Source organism: Convolutriloba macropyga, chromosome 3 (genome assembly GCF_964194025.1).
Source record: "Convolutriloba macropyga chromosome 3, txConMacr16.3, whole genome shotgun sequence".
Lineage (NCBI taxonomy): Eukaryota > Metazoa > Xenacoelomorpha > Acoela > Convolutidae > Convolutriloba > Convolutriloba macropyga.
In genome coordinates this window covers 47,190,025-47,217,308 of record NC_134470.1, presented here as the reverse complement: position 1 = coordinate 47,217,308, position 27,284 = coordinate 47,190,025, and the positions used below count along the sequence as shown (strand labels likewise).

The 27,284-nt window shown below is 37.5% G+C and overlaps 1 protein-coding gene across 1 annotated transcript in view; it reads left to right on the top strand.

Annotated features, from left to right (window-relative positions):
* LOC142336643 (uncharacterized) overlaps positions 1–26,992 on the top strand; it is a 46,305-nt gene extending 19,313 nt beyond the window's left edge. Inside the window, exons 2-7 of the mRNA XM_075385553.1 lie at positions 20,415–20,463; positions 20,566–20,652; positions 20,763–20,909; positions 26,453–26,566; positions 26,633–26,671; positions 26,733–26,992. Coding sequence (XP_075241668.1) covers positions 20,454–20,463; positions 20,566–20,652; positions 20,763–20,909; positions 26,453–26,566; positions 26,633–26,671; positions 26,733–26,992 — 657 coding nt within the window. The 5' untranslated portion in view covers positions 20,415–20,453. The remainder of the gene's footprint in view (positions 1–20,414; positions 20,464–20,565; positions 20,653–20,762; positions 20,910–26,452; positions 26,567–26,632; positions 26,672–26,732) is intronic.
* The last annotated feature ends 292 nt before the right edge of the window (positions 26,993–27,284 follow it).

The window sequence follows — 27,284 nt, the reverse complement described above, 5'->3', positions numbered from 1 at the left end:
CAGTTGGCTCTCAGATAGACTAAAATTTGATTCTTTAACAACTTTAGTCTTTTTGCTAAGTTTTGCTAGATCTTAAGATCTTGCGAGTTCTAAGTTAGTTGAGCTTACTTAACGAGAAGTTTGCAACAATACTAGCTACTGGCTGAAGCCTTACAAACTTCAGCACGAGATTGAATATAGATTATCACTAAGGATTTTCTTAACTTCAATCAACAAAATTAAAGTTACAGTCCTTTAATACGTCCGAGCGACTAAATATTTCTGCGAGATCGTTAGTCAATCGAACCCAGTGAAGAACCAGGCCGGCGTAAAACTCGAGGCTGTGATATATCGGTTCCGCTGAGATTCTTGAGCAGCCGCAACATTTGGTCCGCCGACCCGGACAACAACAGCAGTAACACAAACAACAACGAATCTTCGATTCAACCTGGTGGACCAAAACACAACCAGCAACGATGGCCAGCAAAAGTCCCAACAGACACTGGAAGACAGCTGATTAGAAGGCGAGTGGTCAACTCAAGACTTTAGAGAAAGAGCAAGTTGATCTACTCAAGTCCTTCTCCAGATACCTCAACGAGCTAGAAGGCTTCCTGACACAAAACAAAACAATGACGGCCGAAGGTGCTTATCGATGTTTCTTCGAGACATACGACAACTTGGAAGACAACCGCCAACAGCAGAGGTTACTATTAAAACCAAAGTATTATGAAAGCTTTGACAATGCCACCAAGCGTATGTTAGAAGAAAAGAGGAAGGTCTTGCGATGGGTATTTGACAAAGTACCAGATCTCCGAGGCATTGAAGATTGTCACGCAATAGTCGTCGACTACCGGAAAGATACACTGAGAGAGTACAAATTATTGGGAGATTATGTTCCAATCGCGAACGAATTGTTAGAACTCGAAGAGAAATTGAAAGCAGAAAATTTAAGCGAATCCGAAAAACAGATACTGTGTGATCAGGCGGAACGGTTATCAGAAAAGCTAGATGAAATTTGTGCAGAAGCTCTTCGAATAGCGAAGACAGAAGCTTGTCACCATGGGTTCACGAATTTCAGTAATGCTAGGAGTCACTACCAAGATCTGATCAAACAGTACAGGCTCAGCAAGGATTGTGGAAACCAAACATCGTTAGTGTCAACTACATCGGCTGGTGACAAAGACCCAAACGACGAAACTGTAATTGATGCAGGTAATGGAGCAATAGAAAACGCTGAAGAGAACAACGAGGTCTCTTACAAGCATTCTGCTACACACGGAAGCAGAAAACAACCCAGAATCGCCAACTCGCGATCATCGAGAAGGCGACAGATTGAAGAAATAAAGCTCGAAAACCTAAAAGCAAAGAATGAAACAGAGCAACGACTGAGAGAGCGTCAGTTGGAGTTAGAGCAGGAGCGTGAAGAAATAGAACTTCGTCGCCAGCATGAAGAGTTACGTTTACAACAGCAACAACAACAACGAGAACAAGAGTTACAACAACAACAACAAGAACAAGAGTTAAATCTAAAGATGCAACTACAAGAAGATGAACTGCGTCTTCGACAGCATGAGCGAGCACTTGAAAATGAAAGAAAGAAAGCAGAGGAAGAAGAAGAAGAAAGACGTATGAAAATTGAGCTGACCAAAGGAAGCTCAAGAGCATCTGGATCAGTGGCAGATGAGATAGAAAGTGTTGGATCAAAACGAAATCACGAAAGTACAGCCGGGCAGGTAGAATCAGGGGCTCAACAGTCTGTCCCTCAACGGCCACTTTTTTCAAATGTTGTTATCGACCCTCCAAAGAATGTCGCACAGGACAGAGTTGAAAAACGTTTCAGCACCTACCCGAAAACTACCCCACTGTTCCAACCGGGTGAAGGACTTTTCTCAACGGAACTGACAGAACCGAGCATTCTCAAGAAACCAGAAATCCGTAAACCAATTAGAGTAACGGAACCACCAGCACCGCCGTTGACAAGGACGACGTTTCAGCAGCAGGGAACGTCAGCAGTTCAAGACAGAAACAGGAGTCAGAGTCCCATTAACAACTCTCGAAACAGGTCTGCTGAGAGCAGAAACAGGAGCAAAATGAATCACACCACTCCCCAAGTCATTTACCAACCAGTACCAAGCAGTGTTGCCAGTGGCTTGCCAAAACTAAAACTGACTGAGTTTTCAGGAGACCCACTGGAGTGGCCAGAGTGGTCAGGTCTTTTTGATGTTGTTGTCCATCAAAAGCCAATCAGCGATACAGAAAAGATGCAATATCTGAAAACCAGTCTCACGGGTCAAGCGAAAGCAGCAATATCGGGAATGGGATTCAGCTCACAATCATACTATCATGCTTGGGATATACTCTGTGAGAAGTATGGCAGATCAGATTTCATAGTCAACGCCCAATTCAAGAAAATACATACTCATTCTCCAGTTCGGCATGACGATTCTACGAGCATCGTCAAATTCGCAAATGTGGTTACAAATGTGGTAAACACTTTGACTCAACTTGGATACACATCAGACCTAGAAGCAGAAACAGGGCTAAGTTCAACAACGAGAAAACTTTCTCCGCAACTGAGAGAACAGTGGTTGCAATACATGCAAGATCGTCGACTACTGAGAAGTAACCTGAATATTTTCAAGGAGTGGCTTGCCTCCAAAGCTGCAATTCATGAGAACTTGTTAGCACAGACAAACTCGTCGTTTGACAGAAACAAATTTCAAAGCCGTGATAAACCGAAGACGAGTACCTTTGCATCAAACGCTGAAGAGTCAAGCAAACCCAAGAATTTTGAATGTCCCTTCAAAGACGGAAAACATCCAATTTGGACGTGTGAAAAGTTTAAATCACTGAAAGTAAATGAACGACGAGAGCATGTCCAGAATTTCAGACTGTGTTTCAATTGTTTGAAACCAGGTCACATGTCGAAGGACTGCAGAAGCAGGACCTGCAGCGTACCCAGCTGTGGAAGGCGGCACAACAGGCTTCTGCACAGCGAACTACCGAAGAAGGAAACTACAAAGAATGTCTTAGATGCTACAACGGCAGTAGCAACTAACATCACCCAAGGAGGACTCCCTGTGGTACGAATCAAGCTGAGAAACAGAGACTTAAGCCTAAATGTACTAGTGAAGTGTGATTCAGGATCCTCAATCTCATTTGTGGACAAATCAGTGGTGTCAAAACTCCAACTCCAAGTCCGAAAAGCATCTCTATCAGTAGCAGGGATCCATGGATCACAGGATGTAAAGACTGAAATTGTGCCGATAGCTGTTTCAGCGCATGAGAAGTCTCGACCATTGACAACAGTGCAGTTCTACGTACACGATAAACTGAAATTGGGTGACTAAATTGTGGAGTTGCAAGAATTGAAAGACCGTTACCCACATCTGAGGAACTTGCCAGATCAGAGCTACAATCTAAACGATGTTCAAGTGATTCTTGGACAAGATTGCTACGACATTCATCACCCTTTTGAATTCAAGAAGTCAGAAGACAAAGCTGCACCATGGGCAGTGAAATCAAAGATTGGTTGGGCTTTAAGTGGACCCCTACCAGCGAAGCAAGCAGCAACTCTTGCGACCATAGCAACATCAATTGCAGAAGACAAATTGCAGAAGACGCAAACCAGTTGAGTAAGTGGTGGGATATCGAGTCCTACGCTTCAAACTGCGATGTCACCGGACATTCAAAGGAAGAACATTGAGCAATCAAGACGTTGGAACAAACATCCCGATTCAACGGTGAAAGATACGTAGTTGGACTTCTGTGGCGAGAGGACGAAGTGAAGTTACCCAACAACTTCTACTCTGCAATGGGGCAACTCAAGTCCTTAAAACGACGCCTGCAGAAAGACGAAACGCTAAAAAAGCGCTAGCAAGAAACCATCGACACAGATGTCAACGCTGGATACGTTCGGAAAGTAGATCAAGCTGAACTGAATGAAACCAAAGACAAACTGCAATGGTATTTACCACATCATCCCGTCATAAATCCGCACAAACCCGAAAAAGTCAGAAGAGTGTGTAACGCAGCAGCAAAGTATCAAGGTGTAGCCCTAAACGACAAACTTCTACCTGGGCCAGACCTGCTGCAGAGTTTGATCGGAATCATATTTCGATTCCGAGAACATCAAATAGCCTTATCAGCCGATATAGAAGCAATGTTTCTTCAAGTAGCTGTCCCAAAGGTGCTTACGATTTCTCTGGCGAGAAGATCCAGAGCGGAGAATAGAAGCCTACGAGTACACACGACACGTTTTTGGGGCAAAAAAGCTCGCCGACTTGTGCAAATTACGCCTTGCACCAAGTGGCGAAAGATAATGCAGTCAACGACGAAAATCCTGTCAAAGTGGTTCAGCGAAACTTCTACAAGGACGACTTCCTCAAGTCAGTCAGAACACCTCAAGAAGCGATTAAAATTTATCAGAAAGTCAGAGACATCCTCATCAAAGGTGGATTCAAGTTGACGAAATGGATAACAAGTGACGAAGAAGTCAAGTCACACATTCCAGAGACAGACAGGTCAACGAAAGTTGTGAAAACTTTCGAAGCAGAACCACAATCATCTTCAATCCTAGGACTAAACTGGAATGTGGACAGAGACAGTCTCATAGTCTGTCGGGGAACTGAGCAAGAAGTTCCAGCAAAATTATCTCAGAGAATTGTCCTATCCTTTGTCTCAGCAGTGTTCGACCCACTTGGAATATGTTCACCCTTCACCATACGAATGCGGTTCCTACTCAAAGGCATTTGGGCAGCAATCGGACAAGCATGGGACAAAAAATTGTCAGAAGAACACTCAAAACTGTTCAGTGATTGGTGCTCTGAGTTGAGAGAAATAAGGACAATGTCAATAAATCGACTTTATTTTGAAAACGGATGCACAAACTTGAGACTACACATCTTTACAGATGCATCAGAGGAAGCAATGTGCATTGTGGCATATCTGCAAGATGAAGCAACGCTAAAACTGACATATGTAATAGGGAAATGTTGTGTGGCACCCATCAGACATATGACGGTACCGAAATTAGAACTTCAAGCCGCAGTCTATGGAGTTCGTCTCAGAAAGCAGATACTCAATGAACATGATGTCAAAATTGACAAAATCTATCATTGGACCGACTCATCAAAAGTGCTACAGTGGCTACAGGCAGCGCACAAGAAACAACAAGTATTCGTTGCGAACAGAGCAGCGGAAATATTGGAAAACTCATCGATGGATCAATGGAGACACGTCAAAGGTGTAGAAAACCCTGCCGACATCGGAACCAGAGGAATGTCTATCGAAGGCCTCAAGGAGTCCGTATGGCTAAACGGGCCGGCATGGCTCCAGGCAGACGAAAAAAAGTGGCCAAAGCTGTGGTGCCAAGTGAATGAACTCGAGCCTGAGCAGGTTATGAGTACTGTAGCAACAGATACAAAACTAGAACAACTATTTGACTGGAGACGATACAGTTCCTTCAACCGAATTAGAACCTTCATTGCCTACTGCAGGAGGTTCAAGACAGAGCAGAAGGGTCCCCTCAAAGCAGACGAAATTCATCAAGCAGAGCAAATACTGTTTCGATTTGTTCAAAACGAAAGCTTCCCGAATGTTTCGAAGTCTATAGAAAACAGCAAAGAAATCTCCAAAAATTTAAACATTGCCAAATTGTCACCCTTCATAGAGGAAGATGGAACAATTAGAGTGAAAAGACGACTGAAGCAATCAAACCTTGACTACAGTGCAAAACATCCAATATTGTTAACAGCAAAACATCCAGTTGTACAACTTCTGTTGGAGAAAGCACATCAAGACAACCTACATGAGGGCACAGAATATGTGAGAAACATGCTCCAACAAGAATACTGGATCATCGGGCTGAGAAATGCATTAAGGAAAATCAAGTCGAGATGCATCAGATGCAGACACAGGAACGCCAACCCAATTCATTCACCGATGGCAGATCTACCCCGAGAACGACTTGATGAGCATGTGTTTCCATTCACTCATACCGGAGTCGACTACTTCGGACCCTTCGAAATCAAGTTCCTACGACGTACCTTGAAGAGATGGTGCTGCCTCTTCACTTGCCTGACAACGAGAGCAGTACACATTGAAGTTGCTTAGTCATTGGACACCGAGTCATGTCTAGCTGCAGTGACAAGATTCATTGCAAGACGTGGCTACCCAAATACCATCATTAGTGACAACGGAACAAACTTTGTTGGAGCAGCCAATGAGCTGAAAGCATTCATGAACGAGTGGGACAAAGCTAAGATTGAGAGTTACTTAGCACAGAAAAAGATTGCTTGGAAATTCAACCCTCCCGGAGCTCCTCACTTTGGTGGAATCTGGGAAAGACTGGTTCAAAGTTGCAAGAAGGTCATGATTGCAATCTTGGACAACAGAAGCTTCACCGGCGAGGTACTCAGTACAACAATGTGTCTTGTAGAGCAGACTCTCAACGCAAGACCACTGACAGCAGTAAGTGACGACCCTGAAGATTTGACAGCACTCACACCTAATCATTTTTTGCTAGGACGAGAGAACGCGAGTGCACCATTCATGCCATCCAGTGAACGCTACCATGACCTGAGAAAATCATTCAAAACGGCTCAAGCATATGCCGACATGATCTGGACAAGATGGACTCGTGAATATCTTCAGCAATGGAACCAGAGATCGAAGTGGTCAAAAGAACATGTGCGAAACCTGAAAGAAGGCGAGTTAGTGTGGCTAGTGGATGACTCTGTGAAACGCTGTGAAAACAAACTGGGACGAATCATTGAGATCTTCACTGGCAACGACGGAGTTGTGAGATCAGAGAGAGTCAAAATGGCACATGGAGAGCTAAACCGGCCAGTCGTGAAGTTAGCGCCAGTATTCTACGATGGTGTTTCCGAGATCGAAAACAGGGCCGGCGATGTTGGCGCCACTTCAGACCAGCTACAAAAGCCATCAGAGAGCAAGAAATAACCTTTGAAACTGAAGAAACTTAGAATTTGTCAAAACTCAAAAATGGTCAAAAATGAAAAAATTTTACAAGTTGGGACCGAAAATTTGTCCACCCCCTCCGATTTTAGGAAGGCAAAACCCGAGCAACCCGAGGTTATGGCAGACGGTCAGGGTTACCTCTAAGCTACTCATGGAACCAACAAACGTTATTGCATCAGACCCACAAGTGTGGCTATTAGAACTTAAATGGTGCAAAATTGGCATTTTTTGATATTTTTTTATGTATTGGTAAATTTCTTAAGTTGTTTATTTATGATACTTTAGATGACCATTAAATGTGAAATACCGTACATTCGAGGCCTTTAGAGCCACGTAATAACCATCCGTGCTTATGTCAACAAAAGCAAATATTGCAGTAATTTGACATTTATTATGTAAACAATGACCTAAATCATTTTCTTGATTAACCAATCAGAGACAAATAGCAATGATGTTATAATTGATAAATATTTGATTATTTACTTTAACCCAATTGTTTGATTGGTGAAACCGTATTGTTTTTAGAACCATTAGAAACTGTTACCAAGAGCAGTTGGCTCTCAGATAGACTAAAATTTGATTCTTTAACAACTTTAGTCTTTTTGCTAAGTTTTGCTAGATCTTAAGATCTTGCGAGTTCTAAGTTAGTTGAGCTTACTTAACGAGAAGTTTGCAACAATACTAGCTACTGGCTGAAGCCTTACAAACTTCAGCACGAGATTGAATATAGATTATCACTAAGGATTTTCTTAACTTCAATCAAAAAAATTAAAGTTACAGTCCTTTAATACGTCCGAGCGACTAATTATTTCTGCGAGATCGTTAGTCAATCGAACCCAGTGAAGAACCAGGCCGGCATAAAACTCGAGAACCAGGCTGTGATATATCGGTTCCGCTGAGATTCTTGAGCAGCCGCAACAAGAGGTTACTAGGTGCAAACATTCAGACTAACTCCAAAGATGCAAGAGCCGCTTTAGAGGACACAAACTTGGGAAAAAAATGAGCTAGTAGTATCTCTCGAAGTTAAAAGCATGTACATAATTGTACCAGTTGAGAAAGCAATTGAAATTGCGCCTAAGGTACTGTACTCCAGTGACGAGGTGTTTTAGATTTCAGGAACAGCTGTGAAGAGCATTTCGAGACTAGCCGTGACGAATTATAACTATCAGTGTATGAAATTATGGTGCACTCAATCGGACGGTTTAGCCATGGGTGCTTCGCTGTCGTTTATTCTGACAATTTTGTTGATAAGTTTTTTTTGACAAATCCATGCAGAAACCAACTGCGGAAAAGGAGATAAAACGCATTGATTGTAATCGGCGCTGTACTTTCCCAGGGAGTGGAGTTGAATGCAAATCATGCAAAAACTGGTTTCATGCAAAATGCCAAGGTATTTTTGACACGGTGTGTAAGAACGTACAGGAAATTGTATCGATCTGTTCCTATTGTAAAGAAAATGGTACAACAGATGACACTCAAAAATTGAAAAATTTCAGCAGGTTTGCGGTTACATAGTGTACACTGTCAAAGAGAACCCTCTAGATTACCTTGAGTATGCAAATTCGCTTCACAAAAAACTCACAGTTCACACTTGAGCCACACAGCGGTAGCGAAAACACCCTTCGCCGTTCTTAGATCTAAACATACACGCAAACGGTGATAGAAAAACAAGCTGTCATTGGTATCAAAACTCGACTGATACCGGCATAATCTTAAATTTCCGTAGCTGTGCAGTGTTACAACATAAGAAAAAAGTGATGCGGAAGGACTGTACAAATGATTTTCGATGCAACCAGTGACTGGCAAGACTTTGATGAAGCCCATAAAAAAATCAAGAGATCTGGACCAAAATTCAGTATCCGACTGAGTGACCATCCAGTTTTGTTAATGAGACGTTGGATGAAATTATCAACAAGAAAGTATTACAGCCCAACCCGCAAAAAGACCAACATCTTAAAACATTTAAAAGTCTCAACAAAAATGCTCGTGAGTCGAAGTTTTTTGTTCTATACAGAGGAAACAGCAATCAGTTTTTTGCAAGCAGACTGACAACAACTCGTTGTTCAACAACAACTCGTTCAAGGTTATGATACAACGCATAATAATGAACTGGAGACTCTAGTTGCATGCCGCATTGTTGAAAAACCGGTGACAATAGAAGTGATTTACATCCAAAAGGAAAAAAAGCAACTAAATACGCGCAATTTGTACCGGTGCTGGTGTTGAAATTTAATTATTAAATCAAATGCAATAAATTGACTTCTGAAATTCAAAAATAATTCTGGTACATTCTAATTCAATTTTTCGTCAACCACAACAAATAAGGGATGACAACAGTAAGTAATGAAAGTTTAAAATCCTTCAGATGAATGGAAATCAATAAACCTGTGAATTTGAAATACTCTTGAATAAAGAAAGAATTAATTTTGGTGTTATAAATATAAATAAAATGTATATATGATTTGGACTGCACTTTTTGTTGATTAAAAAAACATCTATTTGATTTTTAACCCGGAAGGTGATCACCAAAATTCAAAGAACTTCGTTTTTTAATCAGTTTAGTTCTTAATTGATAATTTTTTCTCTGTTTAATTTAGATCAATAATTAGATTATTTGTAAAACACTTATTTGTGGAGCCGATAGTTTTTGGGACAAAGAAGAAATAAGGATGAAATTAGTCCATGGTTTTGTTTATTAAGTTTCCCCAGTTATTTGAAAAGTCATTCGAAATTGCGTTATCAATAGAACCAGCATTTACAACTTCTGTGCTTAATTTTTCGATATGTTTTGTTGGAGGGCTCTGATTAGGTCCGCCAGTGGAGCACCTCTGAATAAGTGTATCGTCGCCTTCGAATTCCTAATGTCTAGGTATTTTGTCCGCAATGTTTAGATCAATCTCCCTGAGCATCCTGGAAATATCCTTGGCTCGAAGCTCGGGTAAGCGTTCACCTAGTAACTAAGAAACATTATTGCAGTATATAGAGAATAAATGATTATTATGATGAAAGTTGGCAATTTTTCTCTATGTATTAATATAAAGGATTTCGAAAGTTTTATATGGAGAATAAAAACAAGCGAGTGAAGCTGAACACTTATGGGTGTCTCATGGTTTCTTTGTCATTGGTCTGCCCAATTGATGGCCAAAATGAAATCTGAAGAACTAACATTTTAAAGAACAGAATTTTATCACAACAATTAGGAAAAATATTTGTCAGAACAGTAGTCATAACAATTTATTTCAACCATTGGGCACGTTACAAAAATATGATGCACCCACTTGGTAAGCTGGATCACACGGAAAGGATCGATTTTCCATATATTTATTTCCGGCATGTTGAAGTCTTCAGTGAAGATTAAATCTCGGTCCATTATTTTGAAAAAAATGAAGTTTTATTTTCAATTTCTTGTATCCGAAACTTGCTTCCATTAGGCGCATGCCCCTCTTCAATCAAAATTGTAACGGAAAAGAAGAGAAAAGATTCAATTGAACTTGTGGAGAGGTTGTTTTTCACGATTTTAGGATAATATAGATAATTAGATTGATTGTTGGTGGAGCCGATTGTTTTTGGGACGTGTCCTGGTATAGATGCCAAAATTTCAAATTTTGCTAACAAATCAAAGTGGTTGAATTTGGAAATGCAAAATTGCCAAGAAAGTGCAAAACGGAAATTAAAAAGAATCGAGCAAAAGTTATTTTGAGATTCATTCAAAAGTAACGCAAATTGAGAAAAAAAAGATGGAAAATAGTGTTACAAAACAGGGTCTGCCAAAAACAATTTTAAAGAGAATGAGAACAAAATAAAAGTTTTCCCGAATATCTTCGAGGCAAAAAAAGATAAGCTAAGTAAAAAAAAGAAAAACCAGCATATTCCAAACCAACTTTCCAGGCTCCAAATTTTCGGAGTAAAATGCAAAAAACTTTAGAGCCTCAAGAGAAGGAAAAAATTTGGATTGAGAAACGGGAACCAATCATCCTACATTTTAGAGTACCAGAAAGCATAAAGGGTAGTTCATAGAATGGAAAAAAAGAATACATCGAGTGCATACCAATTTTGGTGCATACAGTCTAAGGTGCGATGTGCCTGAAATGCAGAAAGCTATGAAATTGGGCAAACCTCCCTCAGATCAAATCAGAAGAAATATAAATCTGAAAACCGTCCTGAGAGAGAAATGAGAAAAAAGAAATCCTCCAATCTCTTAAAAACTTGCAGATCCTTCTTACTGAGGAATAGGCGTGTCCCATGACCCCTCTAAAGAAAAAAAGAAAACACATAAAAAGAAAGCTATCCAAAACACGCGAAAAGGACGGCAAAAATGCTGAGTGATACATGTATTTCATTAGAGAACCTGCCTCAAGACTTGATATCCAGCGTAAAAAAAGTCGTACCTCAGCGTGAATCTGAAAATGACGGCTTCTGACTAAAAAGCTCGCTTAAGCTGCTCCAACTAAATGTTAGAATATTATTTTATCTACAATTGTGCCTTAAACTAGTTGGTTTTGTCCTGAAACACTAATTAGACATGTTACTACTAACCGAAACATGATTTACATGCGACATCTTGTCTCAATAAAATATAGTTAGGTCTGATAGAAAGTCAAAGACAGAAATGTCTAAACACAGAGGAAAATTGATAGCAGTATCAAACAACTTTAGTTTTACTGAATTAGATGTTTCCCACCTTTCATAGGCAATTCATGAATCCATGTTAGTTTTTACATTAAACCAACCTTAACCAGAAGTTAGAGTTGATTTTTATAATCCACTAATAGAAAACCAAGCCCGTATAGATCTCAACAAAACAATATTGATGCTATTTTTCGCATTCTGTCACTTTGCGATAATCATAAAACTCTTTATGCTGATGATTTTATCTTAGCCGGGATAGATTCGGACATATACCAATGTAATGATGCTTATGAAGACTGTTTTGTGAACAGAGTTATCGACAATAATTTCAACTAATGTATTAGTTTTAATACCACCATGTCATCCTGTATAAACTTAGTCCTAACCAACGGTGAAATTTTGATAAATTCAATCAATAGATAAGACCAGTTAGAAGAATCCTCAGACAATTTTCCAGTACAAATTGAAGCAACTGATACAAGAAGAGAAGAATGCAAAATATATTTTATAACACTTTTTTTCTTAAATTTAAAAAAAAACAAGAATTATGCAATAGTGATTGCAACTGAGACTTTGTTTCCTAAAGGAGCTCAATACAAAATTGTTGACCACTACTGTTAAAGCAACATGGATAAAAACACATATTTGTGATATGAAGAAATATACCTCTGAAAACCGTCCTGAGAGAGAAATGAGAAAAAAGAAATCTTCCAATCTCTTAAAAACTTGCAGATCCTTCCTACTGAGGTATAGGCGTGTCCCATGACCCCTCTAAAAAAAGAAAACTCATAAAAAGAAAGCTATCCAAAACACGCGAAAAGGACGGCAAAAATGCTGAGTGCTACATGTATTTCATTAGAGAACCTGCCTCAAAACTTGATGTCCAGAGTAAAAAAAGTCGTACCTCAGCGTGAATCTGAAAATGACGGCTTCTGACTAAAAAGCTCGCTTAAGCTGCTCCAACTAAATGTTAGAATATTATTTTATCTACAAATGTGCCTTAAAATAGTTGGTTTTGTCCTGAAACACTAATTTGACATGTTACTACTAACCGAAACATGATTTACATGCGACATCTTGTCTCAATAAAATATAGTTAGGTCTGATAGAAAGTCAAAGAAAGAAATGTCTAAACACGGAGGAAAATTGATAGCAGTATCAAACAACGTTAGTTTTACTGAATTAGATGTTTCCCACCTTTCATAGGCAATTCATGAATCCATGTTAGTTTTTACATTAAACCAAACTTAACCAGAAGTAAGAGTTGATTTTTATAATCCACCAATAGAAAGCCCGTATAGATCTCAACAAAACAATATTGATGCTATCTTTTTGCATTCTGTCAGTTTGCGATAATCATAAAACTCCCTATGCTGATGATTTTATCTTAGCCGGGATAGATTCGGACATGTACCAATGTAATGACGCTTATGAAGACTGTTTTGTGAACAGAGTTATCGACAATAATTTCAACTAATGTATTAGTTTTAATACCACCATGTCATCCTGTATAAACTTAGTCCTAACCAACGGTGAAATTTTGATAAATTCAATCAATAGATAAGACCAGTTAGAAGAATCCTCAGACCATTTTCCAGTACAAATTGAAGCAACTGATACAAGAAGAGAAGAATGCAAAATATATTTTATAACACTTTTTTTCTTAAATTTCAAAAAAAAACAAGAATTATGCAATGGTGATTGCAACTGAGACTTTGTTTCCTAAAAGAGCTCAATACAAAATTTTTGACAACTACTGTTAAAGCAACATGGATAAAAACACATATTTGTGATATGAATGGATCTTTCATCTGATAGAAAAAACTACGCCAAGAAGAACTCGAACCCCCATGGGTACAATCGTAAACATCGCACAAATTGAACAAATTGCGGACACTAAGGCAAAAATCGAAACGTTGCTTGATTTCCTCTCCTTACCGTGTCACCCAACTAAAAGAACTAGAAAAGAAAGAGACCGACAAGAATACGAAGAACTGATTTCAAGCAGAAACACCTCTAGAATAATCAAATATTTGACAAATTTTTAAAGAGAAAAATTCCCAGGAAAAATAGTACGTCTTGATTGTATTTCTGTTGCACAAAACAATAAAGAAAGAGCAGAATTATTCAACAATCTATTTCTCATGATTGACTAATGATGAAAGATGTGGTTAGATTGATATTCAACATCTTCTCGAAGCTGATGGACAAAAAAAACTTTACTGGGAACGAAATCACCAAAGAACTCAAAATGCTGTTGTCATAAAAAGTGGACGCTCAGATAGCAATCCCCCAATTATGCTTAAAAAAACTGTAAAAAGTGTCTCCAAATAGAATAAACGTCTGTTGAACAATATTGGAAGGTTACATTAAGGTCCCGGTTCATGAAAGCACGGTTTAGTCTCACTAATTTTTCGAGAAGATAACAAAAGTGTGATGAAAAAGATATGGACTTGTCACAGTGCTCAATATCATATCCAAAGTTTTTGAGAAGTTAGTGTTGAAGTTTCTATCAGAATATTTGTTGAACAACATTACATCTGTCAATTTCGTTTTTTATCGCGGAGCTCTGTAATCCTGCAGCTTATCATGAGTCTGTCTAATATCTTTGAAAATCATAGTGCATCAGAAGAGTTTTGTTTACTACTACTGCCGTTTGATTTCTCAAAGGCCTTCGACAAATATGGGTATTCAGTTTTGACGAAGAAATTAGCAAGCATGAATATACCACGAAGTCTCCTATTACTTATTAAAGATTGTTTGACTGGCAGAACACTAAGCGTAAATCTTGACGGCTACCAATCTGAGAAACGTCTGGTCTCCTGCGGTGTTCCTCAAGGCTCTTTATTGGGACTTATACTTTTCGTCTCTAGCAGTCTTGTATGTAGATGACTTAAAACTAATCCATTGTTCCAAAAATGACAGTCTAGACAAGCTGCAAGTTGACCTAAACAACCTCCACAATTGGAGTGTAAAAAACTGCCTCCTTTTGAATTACAAAAAATGCTCTTTTACACAATATGCTTTCGGGAAACACCTCATGAATGGATGACAGAAATTGTTACAAAGAAGCTATTGTTCGAAGCAATATACTGGCAGCACTCTAATATAAAGTCCTAAAAGATAGATTTTTTAATTTTATCAGTTTAGTTCTTAATTGATATTTTTTTCTTTGTTTAATTTAGATCAATATTTAGATTATTTGTAAAACACTTATTTGTGGAGCCGATAGTTTTTGGGGCAAAGAAGAAATAAGGATGAAATTAGTCCATGGTTTTGTTTATTCAGTTTCCACAAATATTCGAAAAGTCATTCGAAATTGCGTTATCAATAGAACCAGCATTTACAACTTCTGTGCTTAATTTTTCGATATATTTTGTTGGAGGGCTCTGATTAGGTCCGCCAGTGGAGCACCTCTGAATAAGTGTATCGTCGCCTTCGAATTCCTAATGTCTAGGTATTTTGTCCGCAATGTTCAGATCAATCTCCCTGAGCATCCTGGAAATATCCTTGGCTCGAAGCTCGGTTAAGCGTTCACCTAGTAACTAAGAATCATTATTGCAGTATATAGAGAATAAATGATTATTATGATGAAAGTTGGCAATTTTTCTCTATGTATTAATATAAAGGATTTCGAAAGTTTTATATGGAGAATAAAAACAACCGAGTGAAGCTGAACAATTATGGGTGTCTCATGGTTTTTTTTGTCATTGGTCTGCCCAATTGATGGCCAAAATGCAATCTGAAGAACTAACATTTTAAAAAACAGAATTTTATCACAACAATTAGGAAAAATATTTGTCAGAACAGTAATCATAACAATTTACTTCAACCATTGGGCACGTTATAAAATATGATGCACCCACTTGGTAAGCTGGATCACACGGAAAGGATCGATTTTCCATATATTTATTTCCGGCATGTTGAAGTCTTCAGTGAAGATTAAGTCCCGGTCCATTATTTTGAAAAAATGAAGTTTTATTTTCAATTTCTTGTATCCAAAACTTGCTTCCATTAGGCGCATGCCCCTCTTCAATCAAAATTGTAACGGAAAATAAGAGAAAGGATTTAATTGAACTTGTGGAGAGGTCGTTTTTCACGATTTTAGGATAATATAGATAATTAGATTGATTGTTGGTGGAGCCGATTGTTTTTGGGACGTGTCCTGGTATAGATGCCAAAACATCAAATTTTGATAACAAATCAAAGTGGTTGAATTTGGTAATGCAAAATTGCCTAGAAAGTGCAAAACGAAAATTAAAAAAAATCGAGCAAAAGTTATTTTGAGATTCATTCAAAAGTAACGCAGATTGAGAAAAAAAAGATGGAAAATAGTGTTACAAAACAGGGTCTGCCAAAAACAATTTTAAAGAGAATGAGAGCAAAATAAAAGTTTTCCCGAATATCTTCGAGGCAAAAAAAATAAGCTAAGTAAAAAAAAACCAGCATATCCCAAACCAACTTTCCAGGCTCCAAATTTTCGAAGTAAAATGCAAAAAACTTTAGAGCCTCAAGAGAAGGAAAAAATTTGGATTGAGAAACGGGAACCAATCATCCTACGTTTTAGAGTACCAGAAAGCATAAAGGGTAGTTCATAGAATAGACAAAAAGAATACATCGAGTGCATACCAATTTTGGTGCATACAGTCTAAGGTGCGATGTGCCTGAAATGCAGAAAGCTATGAATTTGGGCACACCTCCCTCAGATCAAATGAGAAGAAATATAAATCTGAAAACCGTCCTGAGAGAGAAATGAGAAAAAAGAAATCTTCCAATCTCTTAAAAACTTGCAGATCCTTCCTACTGAGGAATAGGCGTGTCCCATGACCCCTCTAAAGAAAAAAGAAAACACATAAAAAGAAAGCTATCCAAAACAAGCGAAAAGGACGGCAAAAATGCTGAGTGCTACATGTATTTCATTAGAGAACCTGCCTCAAGACTTGATGTCCAGCGTAAAAAAAGTCGTACCTCAGCATGAATCTGAAAATGACGGCTTCTGACTAAAAAGCTCGCTTAAGCTGCTCCAACTAAATGTTAGAATATTATTTTATCTACAATTGTGCCTTAAACTAGTTGGTTTTGTCCTGAAACACTAATTTGACATGTTACTACTAACCGAAACATGATTTACATGCGACATCTTGTCTCAATAAAATATAGTTAGGTCTGATAGAAAGTCAAAGAAAGAAATGTCTAAACACAGAGGAAAATTGATAGCAGTATCAAACAACGTTAATTTTACTGAATTAGATGTTTCCCACCTTTCATAGGCAATTCATGAATCAATGTTAGTTTTTACATTAAACCAACCTTAACCAGAAGTAAGAGTTGATTTTTATAATCCAATAATAGAAAGCCAAGCCCGTATAGATCTCAACAAAACAATATTGATGATATTTTTTGCATTCTGTCAGTTTGCGGTAATCATAAAACTCTTTATGCTGATGATTTTATCTTAGCCGGGATAGATTCGGACATATACCAATGTAATGATGCTTATGAAGACTGTTTTGTGAACAGAGTTATCGACAATAATTTCAACTAATGTATTAGTTTTAATACCACCATGTCATCCTGCATAAACTTAGTCCTAACCAACGGTGAAATTTTGATAAATTCAATCAATAGATAAGACCAGTTAGAAGAATCCTCAGACCACTTTCCAGTACAAATTGAAGCAACTGATACAAGAAGAGAAGAATGCAAAATATATTTTATAACACTTTTTTTCTTAAATTTCCAAAAAAAAACAAGAATTATGCAATAGTGATTGCAACTGAGACTTTGTTTCCTAAAGGAGCTCAATACAAAATTGTTGACCACTACTGTTAAAGCAACATGGATAAAAACACATATTTGTGATATGAAGAAATATACCTCTGAAAACCGTCCTCAGAGAGAAATGAGAAAAAAGAAATCTTCCAATCTCTTAAAAACTTGCAGATCCTTCCTACTGAGGAATAGGCGTGTCCCATGACCCCTCTAAAGAAAAAAGAAAACTCATAAAAAGAAAGCTATCCAAAACACGCGAAAAGGACGGCAAAAATGCTGAGTGCTACATTTACTTCATTAGAGAACCTGCCTCAAGACTTGATGTCCAGCGTAAAAAAAGTCGTACCTCAGCGTGAATCTGAAAATAACGGCTTCTGACTAAACAGCTCGCTTAAGCGGCTCCAACTAAATGTTAGAATATTATTTTATCTACAAATGTGCCTTAAAATAGTTGGTTTTGTCCTGAAACACTAATTTGACATGTTACTACTAACCGAAACATGATTTACATGCGACATCTTGTCTCAATAAAATATAGTTAGGTCTGATAGAAAGTCAATGAAAGAAATGTCTAAACACGGAGGAAAATTGATAGCAGTATCAAATAACGTTAGTTTTACTGAATTAGATGTTTCCCACCTTTTATAGGCAATTCATGAATCCATGTTAGTTTTTACATAAAACCAAACTTAACCAGAAGTAAGAGTTGATTTTTATAATCCACCAATAGAAAGCCCGTATAGATCTCAACAAAACAATATTGATGCTATTTTTTTGCATTCTGTCAGCTTGCGATAATCATAAAACTCTTTATGCTGATGATTTTATCTTAGCCGGGATAGATTCGGACATATACCAATGTAATGATGCTTATGAAGACTGTTTTGTGAACAGAGTTATCGACAATAATTTCAACTAATGTATTAGTTTTAATACCACCATGTCATCCTGTATAAACTTAGTCCTAACCAACGGTGAAATTTTGATAAATTCAATCAATAGATAAGACCAGTTAGAAGAATCCTGAGACCATTTTCCAGTACAAATTGAAGCAACTGATACAAGAAGAGAAGAATGCAAAATATATTTTATAACACTTTTTTTCTTAAATGTCAAAAAAACAAGAATTATGCAATAGTGATTGCAACTGAGACTTTGTTTCCTAAAGGAGCTCAATACAAAATTTTTGACCAATACTGTTAAAGCAACATGGATAAAAACACATATTTGTGATTTGAATGGATCTTTCATCTGATAGAAAAAACTATGCCAAGAAGAACTCGACGGAGACAAGAAATACCCCCATGGGTACAATTGTAAACATCGCACAAATTGAACAAATTGCGGACACTAAGACAAAAATCGAAACGTTGCTTGATTTCCTCTCCTTACCGTGTCACCCAACTAAAAGAACTAGAAAAGAAAGAGACCGACAAGAATACGAAGAACTGATTTCAAGCAGAAACACCACTAGAATAATCAAATATTTGACAAATTTCTAAAGAGAAAAATTCCCAGGAAAAATAGTACGTCTTGATTGTATTTCTGTTGCACAAAACGATAAAGAAAGAGCAGAATTATTCAACAATCTATTTCTCATGATTGACTAATGATAAAAGTTGTGGTTAGATTGATATTCAACATCTTCTCGAAGCTGATGGACAAAAAAAAACTTTACTGGGAACGAAATCATCAAAGAACTCAAAATGATGTTGTCATATAAAGTGGACGCTCAGATAGCAATCCCCCAATTATGCTTAAAAAAACTGTAAAAAGTGTCTCCAAATAGAATAAACGTCTGTTGAACAATATTGGAAGGTTACATAAAGGTCCCGGTTCATGAAAGCACGGTTTAGTCTCACTAATTTTTCGAGAAGATAACAAAAGTGTGATGAAAAAGATATGGACTTGTCACAGTGCTCAATATCATATCCAAAGTTTTTGAGAAGTGAGTGTTGAAGTTTCTATCAGAATATTTGTTGAACAACATTACATCTGTCAATTTCGTTTTTTATCGCGGAGCTCTGTAATCCTGCAGCTTATCATGAGTCTGTCTAATATCTTTGAAAATCATAGTGCATCAGAAGAGTTTTGTTTACTACTACTGCCGTTTGATTTCTCAAAGGCCTTCGACAAATATGGGTATTCAGTTTTGACGAAGAAATTAGCAAGCATGAATATACCACGAAGTCTCCTATTACTTATTAAAGATTGTTTGACTGGCAGAACACTCAGCGTAAATCTTGACGGCTACCAATCTGAGAAACGTCTGGTCTCCTGCGGTGTTCCTCAAGGCTCTTTATTGGGACTTATACTTTTCGTCTCTAGCAGTCTTGTATGTAGATGACTTAAAACTAATCCATTGTTCCAAAAATGACAGTCTAGACAAGCTGCAAGTTGACCTAAACAACCTCCACAATTGGAGTGTCCAAAACTGCCTCCTTTTGAATTACAAAAAATGCTCTTTTACACAATCTGCTTTCGGGAAACACCTCATGAATGGATGACAGAAATTGGTACAAAGAAGCTATTCGAAGCAATATACTGCCAGCACTCTACTTTAAAGTCCTAAAAGATCGATTTTTTAAAGCACTATAGTGTCAGGAAAGTACGATATCGACTTGCGCAACTATTACTTTGTTCAATGGGCCGGAAGAAGATCTAGGGTTATACTGCCAGAGATTCGATACGAAGCGCAGAGACTCATTTTTTGGCATAGAACTGAATTTCGGGTGAATATTCTCCAAAAGAAACTTTTTCGACAACATTAACTTGAAAGGTAGACTTCTGGAATTAATGTGGAAATTTTTCATTAAAAACTGGGATGAGAATAACCTCGGTAGTTGGATCTGTTGTGCCTGCGCCAAAGCTGTCGTACTAATTCTATGTTATAATTTCGGGACTTACTCTCCGTGAAATTGTCACAAAGCCATTATAATAATTATTATAATAATACGGCGTCACGTCAATCCTTCGTTTACCGGTAGCGGAAGATTTTAAAAAACTTCGAAGGCTATGCAAACACTAGCTGAAATAGACCCGCTAGAGTTTTCAGATTGGCTGGTAAAAAATCGAGAAGTGGAATACGCACAATGTTCTGGGGTAAGCTGACTTTTGGATCCATTTTAATCTGAAACTTAATCGTCACCGGCCAATAATAATCAGCCCCTGGCTCAACGCTTAATATCCTTATGTTTTTGCCAGGTTTGGTGCTAAAGACGGGTAACCAATACAAGCAAGTCGTCGAGTCGGCATTCCACATCTCAAAGGCTTGTGCTAAATGTTTGACAGGTATGTATACTTGTAAGCGATTCGGTTTAAGTGGATTGGCATAAATACGGTCAAACCAGCCACAAAATTGCGTACCGCACTTTTGCAGCAGAAAATTGTTTGTGCTTTAGCCAGTTGTCATCTTGTTTTACGACACCAGGAGCAGGAGTATATTTTGTGCCAGCTTAGCAACGAAAATTGCCAAGTGGATATGAACTTGAATTTCTCAGTTGGCGAGCAAATTGAATTTTTTCTTCAGCAGATTTCAACTAAAACAGGTTTGGAGTGATATTGTGATGAGAAAAAAAGCCAGTATAATATAAGGCTTAAAGGCAATGTAAAATTGAAAAAATTGAAGCTTAATTTTTCAGCTGAAAATCAAAAAGGTGAGCTAGGACACCAATTTATTGCTCCTAAAAGAAATTTGTAGTAATTATATTAGCTCTGTGGTCTTTTTATGCGATTTTTCGCTTGACCGATATTTTTGTTGCGGTCCTTTTTACATTTCGTCTCAAAAATGGGATAAACAGCTACCACCCTGAGGACATTAATTTCTCTTAAAGCTTTTGCGCTCACTACACTTTAAGCATGCGATCCAGCGAAACTGTTTTTGGAGAAATAGTCTCATGGTTTGAAGGGTCTAGAGTGTGGCCACCCCCACAGCACCCTCCACTTCCCCTTTGTTTCGATTGCACCGGGGAAATAGGAAAAGTTTTTACTGAATTAAATCATGCAAAAATTGAATAAACTTCCGCTTGAAAAATGATCAATACAATCTTCTGCAAGTTACAAAAGCATCTATTGCAACCTATGAGATTAATTCCACTGTCAAGAAATACATGGATTGAACAGATTTTTTGTATTGTTAGAACGCTGACATCCCCTTTCGTTGAAGGAGATTGCTTTCGTTGAGTGCTTCGAATATTGCCTAAGTGAGTATGTGCAATAGCCTAATTCTTTTAAACTTATTAAATAGTTAGAGAAGCTAATGAATACTAAAATACCAATCAATGGTAGAAGCGAGGATATTTTTGTCAGACAGAGATGCCAGTCTGGAAACCCTGCCTGATGATCTGCGACTCAGATTCAGAACCAACTCCCCTGAAGCAACACGGACCAAAGTGGCCAGCGGTGGAACTTAGACCTCTATGTGAAAGCGAATTTACTGAAATTATCAAAAGGATGATTAAAGATGCTGTCGAAAATTCCATAAGAATCCATTTTTGGAGATATTTGCATCAGTTCAAGCAGTTCGAGAATTTTTTCAATTAACAGAAAATTCACCTATGAGCAGTTTGCGATATGACGTCGTGAAAGACGTGGAAAGTTCGATTGTAAAGTTTTTAAAAAGTTCGCAACTATTTTAAATTCCGAATCAGAATTACTTGAATCATACAAGAGGCAAGGTTTTTGAAGAATTATGAATTGCATGAGACAGGCGCGGTGAAATTGAAGGAACAGAAATTGTTCGAGAAGTGCTCGGTATTGCAGAAATGATCGGAACTGATGTAAAAAAAATTATTTATTGGTTGCTCATCGGCTGCCTGCCAGAGGTCAAATTAAACCAATTATAGTTAAATTCGCGAGAACGGTTGACAAAGTTAGCCTAATGCAAGAAATGTGGAAAAAGAATGTACAGGATGTTGGAAATGTTAGAATTACTCTAGTTAGCAAAGCGAGAGTGAATTTTTTTGGCTATGTTATGGGTGGACGAACGATCTACACATGTTTGGTTTAAAGAAGAAGCATGCTATGTGAATGACGATATCTGTTCTAAAGTTTTTGATTTTTGCTTCTCTTGGAAACAATTCCATCAGAAGGTTACTTCATGAGAATATCCCTCCTCTATAAAAGTGGAAACTTCAATATTCACTTAATCCTCACTTTGAACAATTGGAAGCACTAATACTTAGTCTTAGCGCTAATATCTCAGAAGCACTAATATCCCTCAGATATTATTAGCTGAACTGAATCGTGAATGAATAATAATGATAACTGCGCTAGCTGTGTAATAAGTGGCTATAATCAGTATTGCATGACAAATGGTGGTGGAGTTATGATTTAGGTAATGAGTACCTGCAGCTTCTTATTAGTAATAAAGTCGGATTATGAAGACAGCTTAACAGCAGAATCAGCATTAAATAACGCTTAACAATAAAGCGAGATCAAATGAGGAACATTTTTAGAACTTGAAAGTTTTTTGGAAATTTTTGCAAGCACGTCGACTCCTTTGATTTTATGTAGTGACCTCAACATCAACTCTTTGGAAAGTAATTTGCATATTAAGAATTATAATAATGAATTTCGTCAAAAAATTTTAACATGCAAAAATTCGCAAGCGCGTTAAACCATTTTGAGCCACCTGTAATGACCACTTTTTATACCAAAAGATTTTTGAGCCCAAGATACAGCGTCTCTAGCGGGAAATTATTTGAAATCCTTTTCCAGTCGTTTTAGAGTTCGCTTTGATTCATAATTTTTTAAAATTATTAACCTAAATTATTTTGCTCCCAACAAGAATGTCTGAAGATTCCCAATGTAGAAAGCCAAAATGGTTGAGAACCACTCGACAAACCTGGGGCTATTAAAAATAAGGCTCAAATAGAGTGGAAGCGTGATGAAGATAACAACGACAAACGTAACTTTTCCTAATAATCTGCAAATCATTTGAGGACCAGGTTACAAAAGCAAAGAACCAGTTCTATTTGGATAAGTTCAAATCATTTATGCGAGACTCAAGAGAAAGTGTTTAACTTCTTAAAAAGTATAGTGGAAGAAGTATATCAAAGATAAGGATACCAGCTGTCGAATTGCCCTCAATTATATACTGACAAAAATACTGAAATAGCCGAAGCATTCAATCATCATTTTACTAGCATTGCGAGGCATATAAATGAATTATTCCGCCAGTTAAAGTTAAAGGTTTGCTTGACTTAGACAAATGAATCCACGTTATTTGTTTTTAACCAGACTGCAGGGAAATATTTGATTATTTGTCTCATAAATTATTGACAAAAAGTTCATCGAGAGCATGCTGTCTCTGTTAAATTGAGACTCGAAAGCAGTGCTCTATTATATCAAATTTACGACACTGTCCCACGAATCCAACTTATTCCGTATTTTTTAAAGAAGTCTTGAACATATTATTCAGTATGGGCTGCTTGAAAACATTCCATTAAATATTGGGTAGCTTGAGTTTTGAATTTATTGAGCAAAAATAATGTTTTTCCTGAAAATGTCACAGCTTTCAATTTGGTACAGTTAAAGTTTTTTATCATAGTGTTAAAGAATTTTTATCATAGGTAGCTTGAATTCCTTTTTTGAGTTTAACGGAATTCCTTTTTTAAATCGAATTTAGCTAACTAAATTCAAAAAGTTTTTGCCGAAAATGCCCTCAGCTCAAAATTATGATATAAATAAGTTACTTCTGATTTGATATCCAGTGTTAGCGACTATTCAATCCGATGAAGTGCAATTTAGTGTATTATTAGCTCCCAACCGTGGAATTCAGTAACAGACATAGTGTATTTTATTATTGTGTAATTTTGATACCAAATCGTGGAACTGAGTTTCTGGATTTGGTAACTAAACCCGTTTTTAAACGTAACGCAATGCACGAAATAAGGAAAATCCATTTTTGCGGAAGTCAGGCTGCAGAATGCAGCTTGAATTACGCAATTTAATGCCGAATGCAAAATTAGCCGAAAGCACTTCAGGTCTGCCTTTGTGGTGCAATGAGTTGGTCAAATAAAATGAAACTGCTGGTAGCGGCTATCAATCCAACCCATTCGAATTCTCGTCCGTCATGAGTCTGTTGATTAACGAACAGTGTTTATTAATTTTGTTCTAATGGCTATAATATTCACGCTACATTTGTTTGGCTGTAACAAGCTACAGAAACGTTGTCATGTACTTTTAGACACTTCGATTTTTCTGGTTTTTAATTTTTGGCTGGAAACATTGGCTGATCACGCCCCTTTCGCAATTTCATTAATTGTTCGCGTTTTCATGGGACATGACAGGTAGCATATAATATTTTCTCGACAAGGATTTCCCTCTGCTCTCTACGTTCTCACTAAACCAGAAATAGTGTTGCCTTGTGGTCGCTTTATACTGAATTAAACTTTTGTGCTCGGTATTTTTCCTTTTGTTGATGAAGTTTCCCGGTCACACTAGGTTTATGATGTCGGAGTTATACAAATTTTTGATGTGTTTTTTGTCACAGTAACTAGCTTTCCAGCTTTTGATTTGGTCAGAGCTCCGCGAAATGCCTCGTTCAGGAAACCATTGATGTACATTGTGGTCTCTTTCTCAATTCATTTTATCAGCTATTGGAGAACGGTAATTTTATGTGGATACATTTACGGAGTGTTTTTCAACTTCCCCATGCGTTGATTTCATAGCTTGTCCAACTTTCTTATCGACTAGTTCGGCCAGTCTTTTCCTCATTGACTTCAGTTTTTCACTCACGCCAAGGGTCTTCTATTTTATGTTCATATGGAGTGCGTCCTTGATCTTCTGAAATTATGATGTTCCCTGTTTTTGCCGCGACACGGTTTGGATTATCGTACCATTTTGGATCGTTGACTTTTTGTGATTGAGGTAACGAATAGAGCAGACCTATCAAAGAAAATGCCAGAGAATTAGTCTATGGTACCTTATAGAGGAGACCTGCAGTTGCTTATTTGGTCTAATGTAGGAACAGCAGCGCATTCAACCTATTAAGAGAACTGTGGATGCTTATTTGATAGCGGCAGCTGCAGGTGTTGTACGGACACTCGTAAGCTGTTTGTTCTTCTGTATCGGAGGCGTGTTCCTTTTATCGTTGAGAAAATCGTATTCAAGATTAACTCAATACTTCTATGACATTCAGCGCTTATATGGACTGCATCGTGTCCGCTGTGTTTGCTGTAAAGCCTGTTTGAGAATGAACGATATTTGCAACGACCGACTTTTAAAAATTCCTTACTTTAGCATTAACGTTTGATGCTCGTTTTGGGTAACTTCTACGAGGGTTAATTCTTAGAACAAAGGCAATCCTCTAGCGCGCGCAAGCATCTGTTAGTTTGGTCGAATTGCGGACGGTTTCAGCTGAAACGTTCGACGGTACTTCGAGATGTAGGCGTCGTTCGTTGTATTTCGTGAATTTCAAATCTCTCGCTTCGGAGCCGGCAATCAATACATAATTTAACCCAGACTTCTTGGAAGTATGATATCTTCAAAGTTAATACAAAAACAGAGAAAAGGCAAACAAGGGTCCCCTTTTATTGTAAATAACCTGAGGCTGTTTAATAAGTTCAATGCGAAGCGGAGCTACAGATTTTGTTTTACGGATAGGACATTGAATTTGACACACTACCACATCAATTTACTTCTTAAAATAATTAATTTTTTAAAAGAACACTTCAAAGTTTTATGTAAAAGTACCTCGAAAGACAACGAAACATAAACGACCCATGCTCTTTATGTAACTCTTATTGATTTTGTGCAAATCAATGAAGATTGGAACACCTTTGCAGAGTTTTTAAATAATCGGCTGCTCAATGTCAAATGCTTTTGACATTGATTCTTTTTTCATAAGGGATATTGACATCGAGAAGACAATTAGTTAAAATGACCCAGAACTTTGCTATCAAAACAATTTCTCGTTCATTTGGGCTGTGTCAATCTACAAATCAGTTTACTACGTGGCTCCAAAAATTGGTTTAATTTCCTTTTAATTTATTAGTAAGGTCTTTTTAGTTTCCTGAAAATGACTGTCTTGGATGAAGCGTTGCTTTAGGTGCTAATTTTTGGTAGATTTATTGGTTCTTTTCTTTAGATGGACGTACGGAAACGGATGCAGAAGTTTGTCTCAGTGGGTATTACATAAACGAACCGTTGACTGATGAGGCCTTAAGCAATTCTGTGGCAATTAAAAGATCTCTCATGAATGGTTAGTTAATAAATGTTTTTTAAGGCACCGGTCAGATAGAATTATGCCTTTGATCGTTTATTTTAGGTCATGCTGAAGAAAATGTTGAAGAAAACGAAATCATAAGTAAGATTTACTAATAGTTATTCGGTGATTTCCATGGTTAATCGGAACATTTGCATTATAGGTATCAAAAAGCGATCGCATGACCAAGTGAACGGCGATGATGAAACTGAATTCGTATCTCGAAGTAAGAAGCCGAAAAATAGCAGTAGAGATCCCGAGCGTGAGTCATCTGGACCCACAGCTACCGTTGGTGCGTCTTATTTTATTGCCAACTACTGCGTCTTAATTTTTCACTTGAAGTGTATTACCTGGAGATTCGTTCCTCGGAATTCAACTCTGGCTTCATCGATTTTTTTCCTGACAACAAATGGTATATACTAGGCCGTTTTTTTTGTTTTTTTTTTGGTTGTCAATTTTTACTCATCGTATTAGGAGAAACATGCGACCTTTTCTGAGCCCCTTTGAAGACAGGCAAAATGTTTGATACCTCGTTCATTAGGGATATATGTTCTCTCAGGTTTCATATTTGGGTTTTTAAAATATATTGGTTTTTAATAGCCGCCCTCATCTTCTCAGCCGGCTATTATAGCGCTCCTATTTTTTTTTTACAATTCAAAGAATTTGAATTGTATTGGGGCGCTGTCTTTTTTTTTTTTTTTTAAGATCTGTTTAC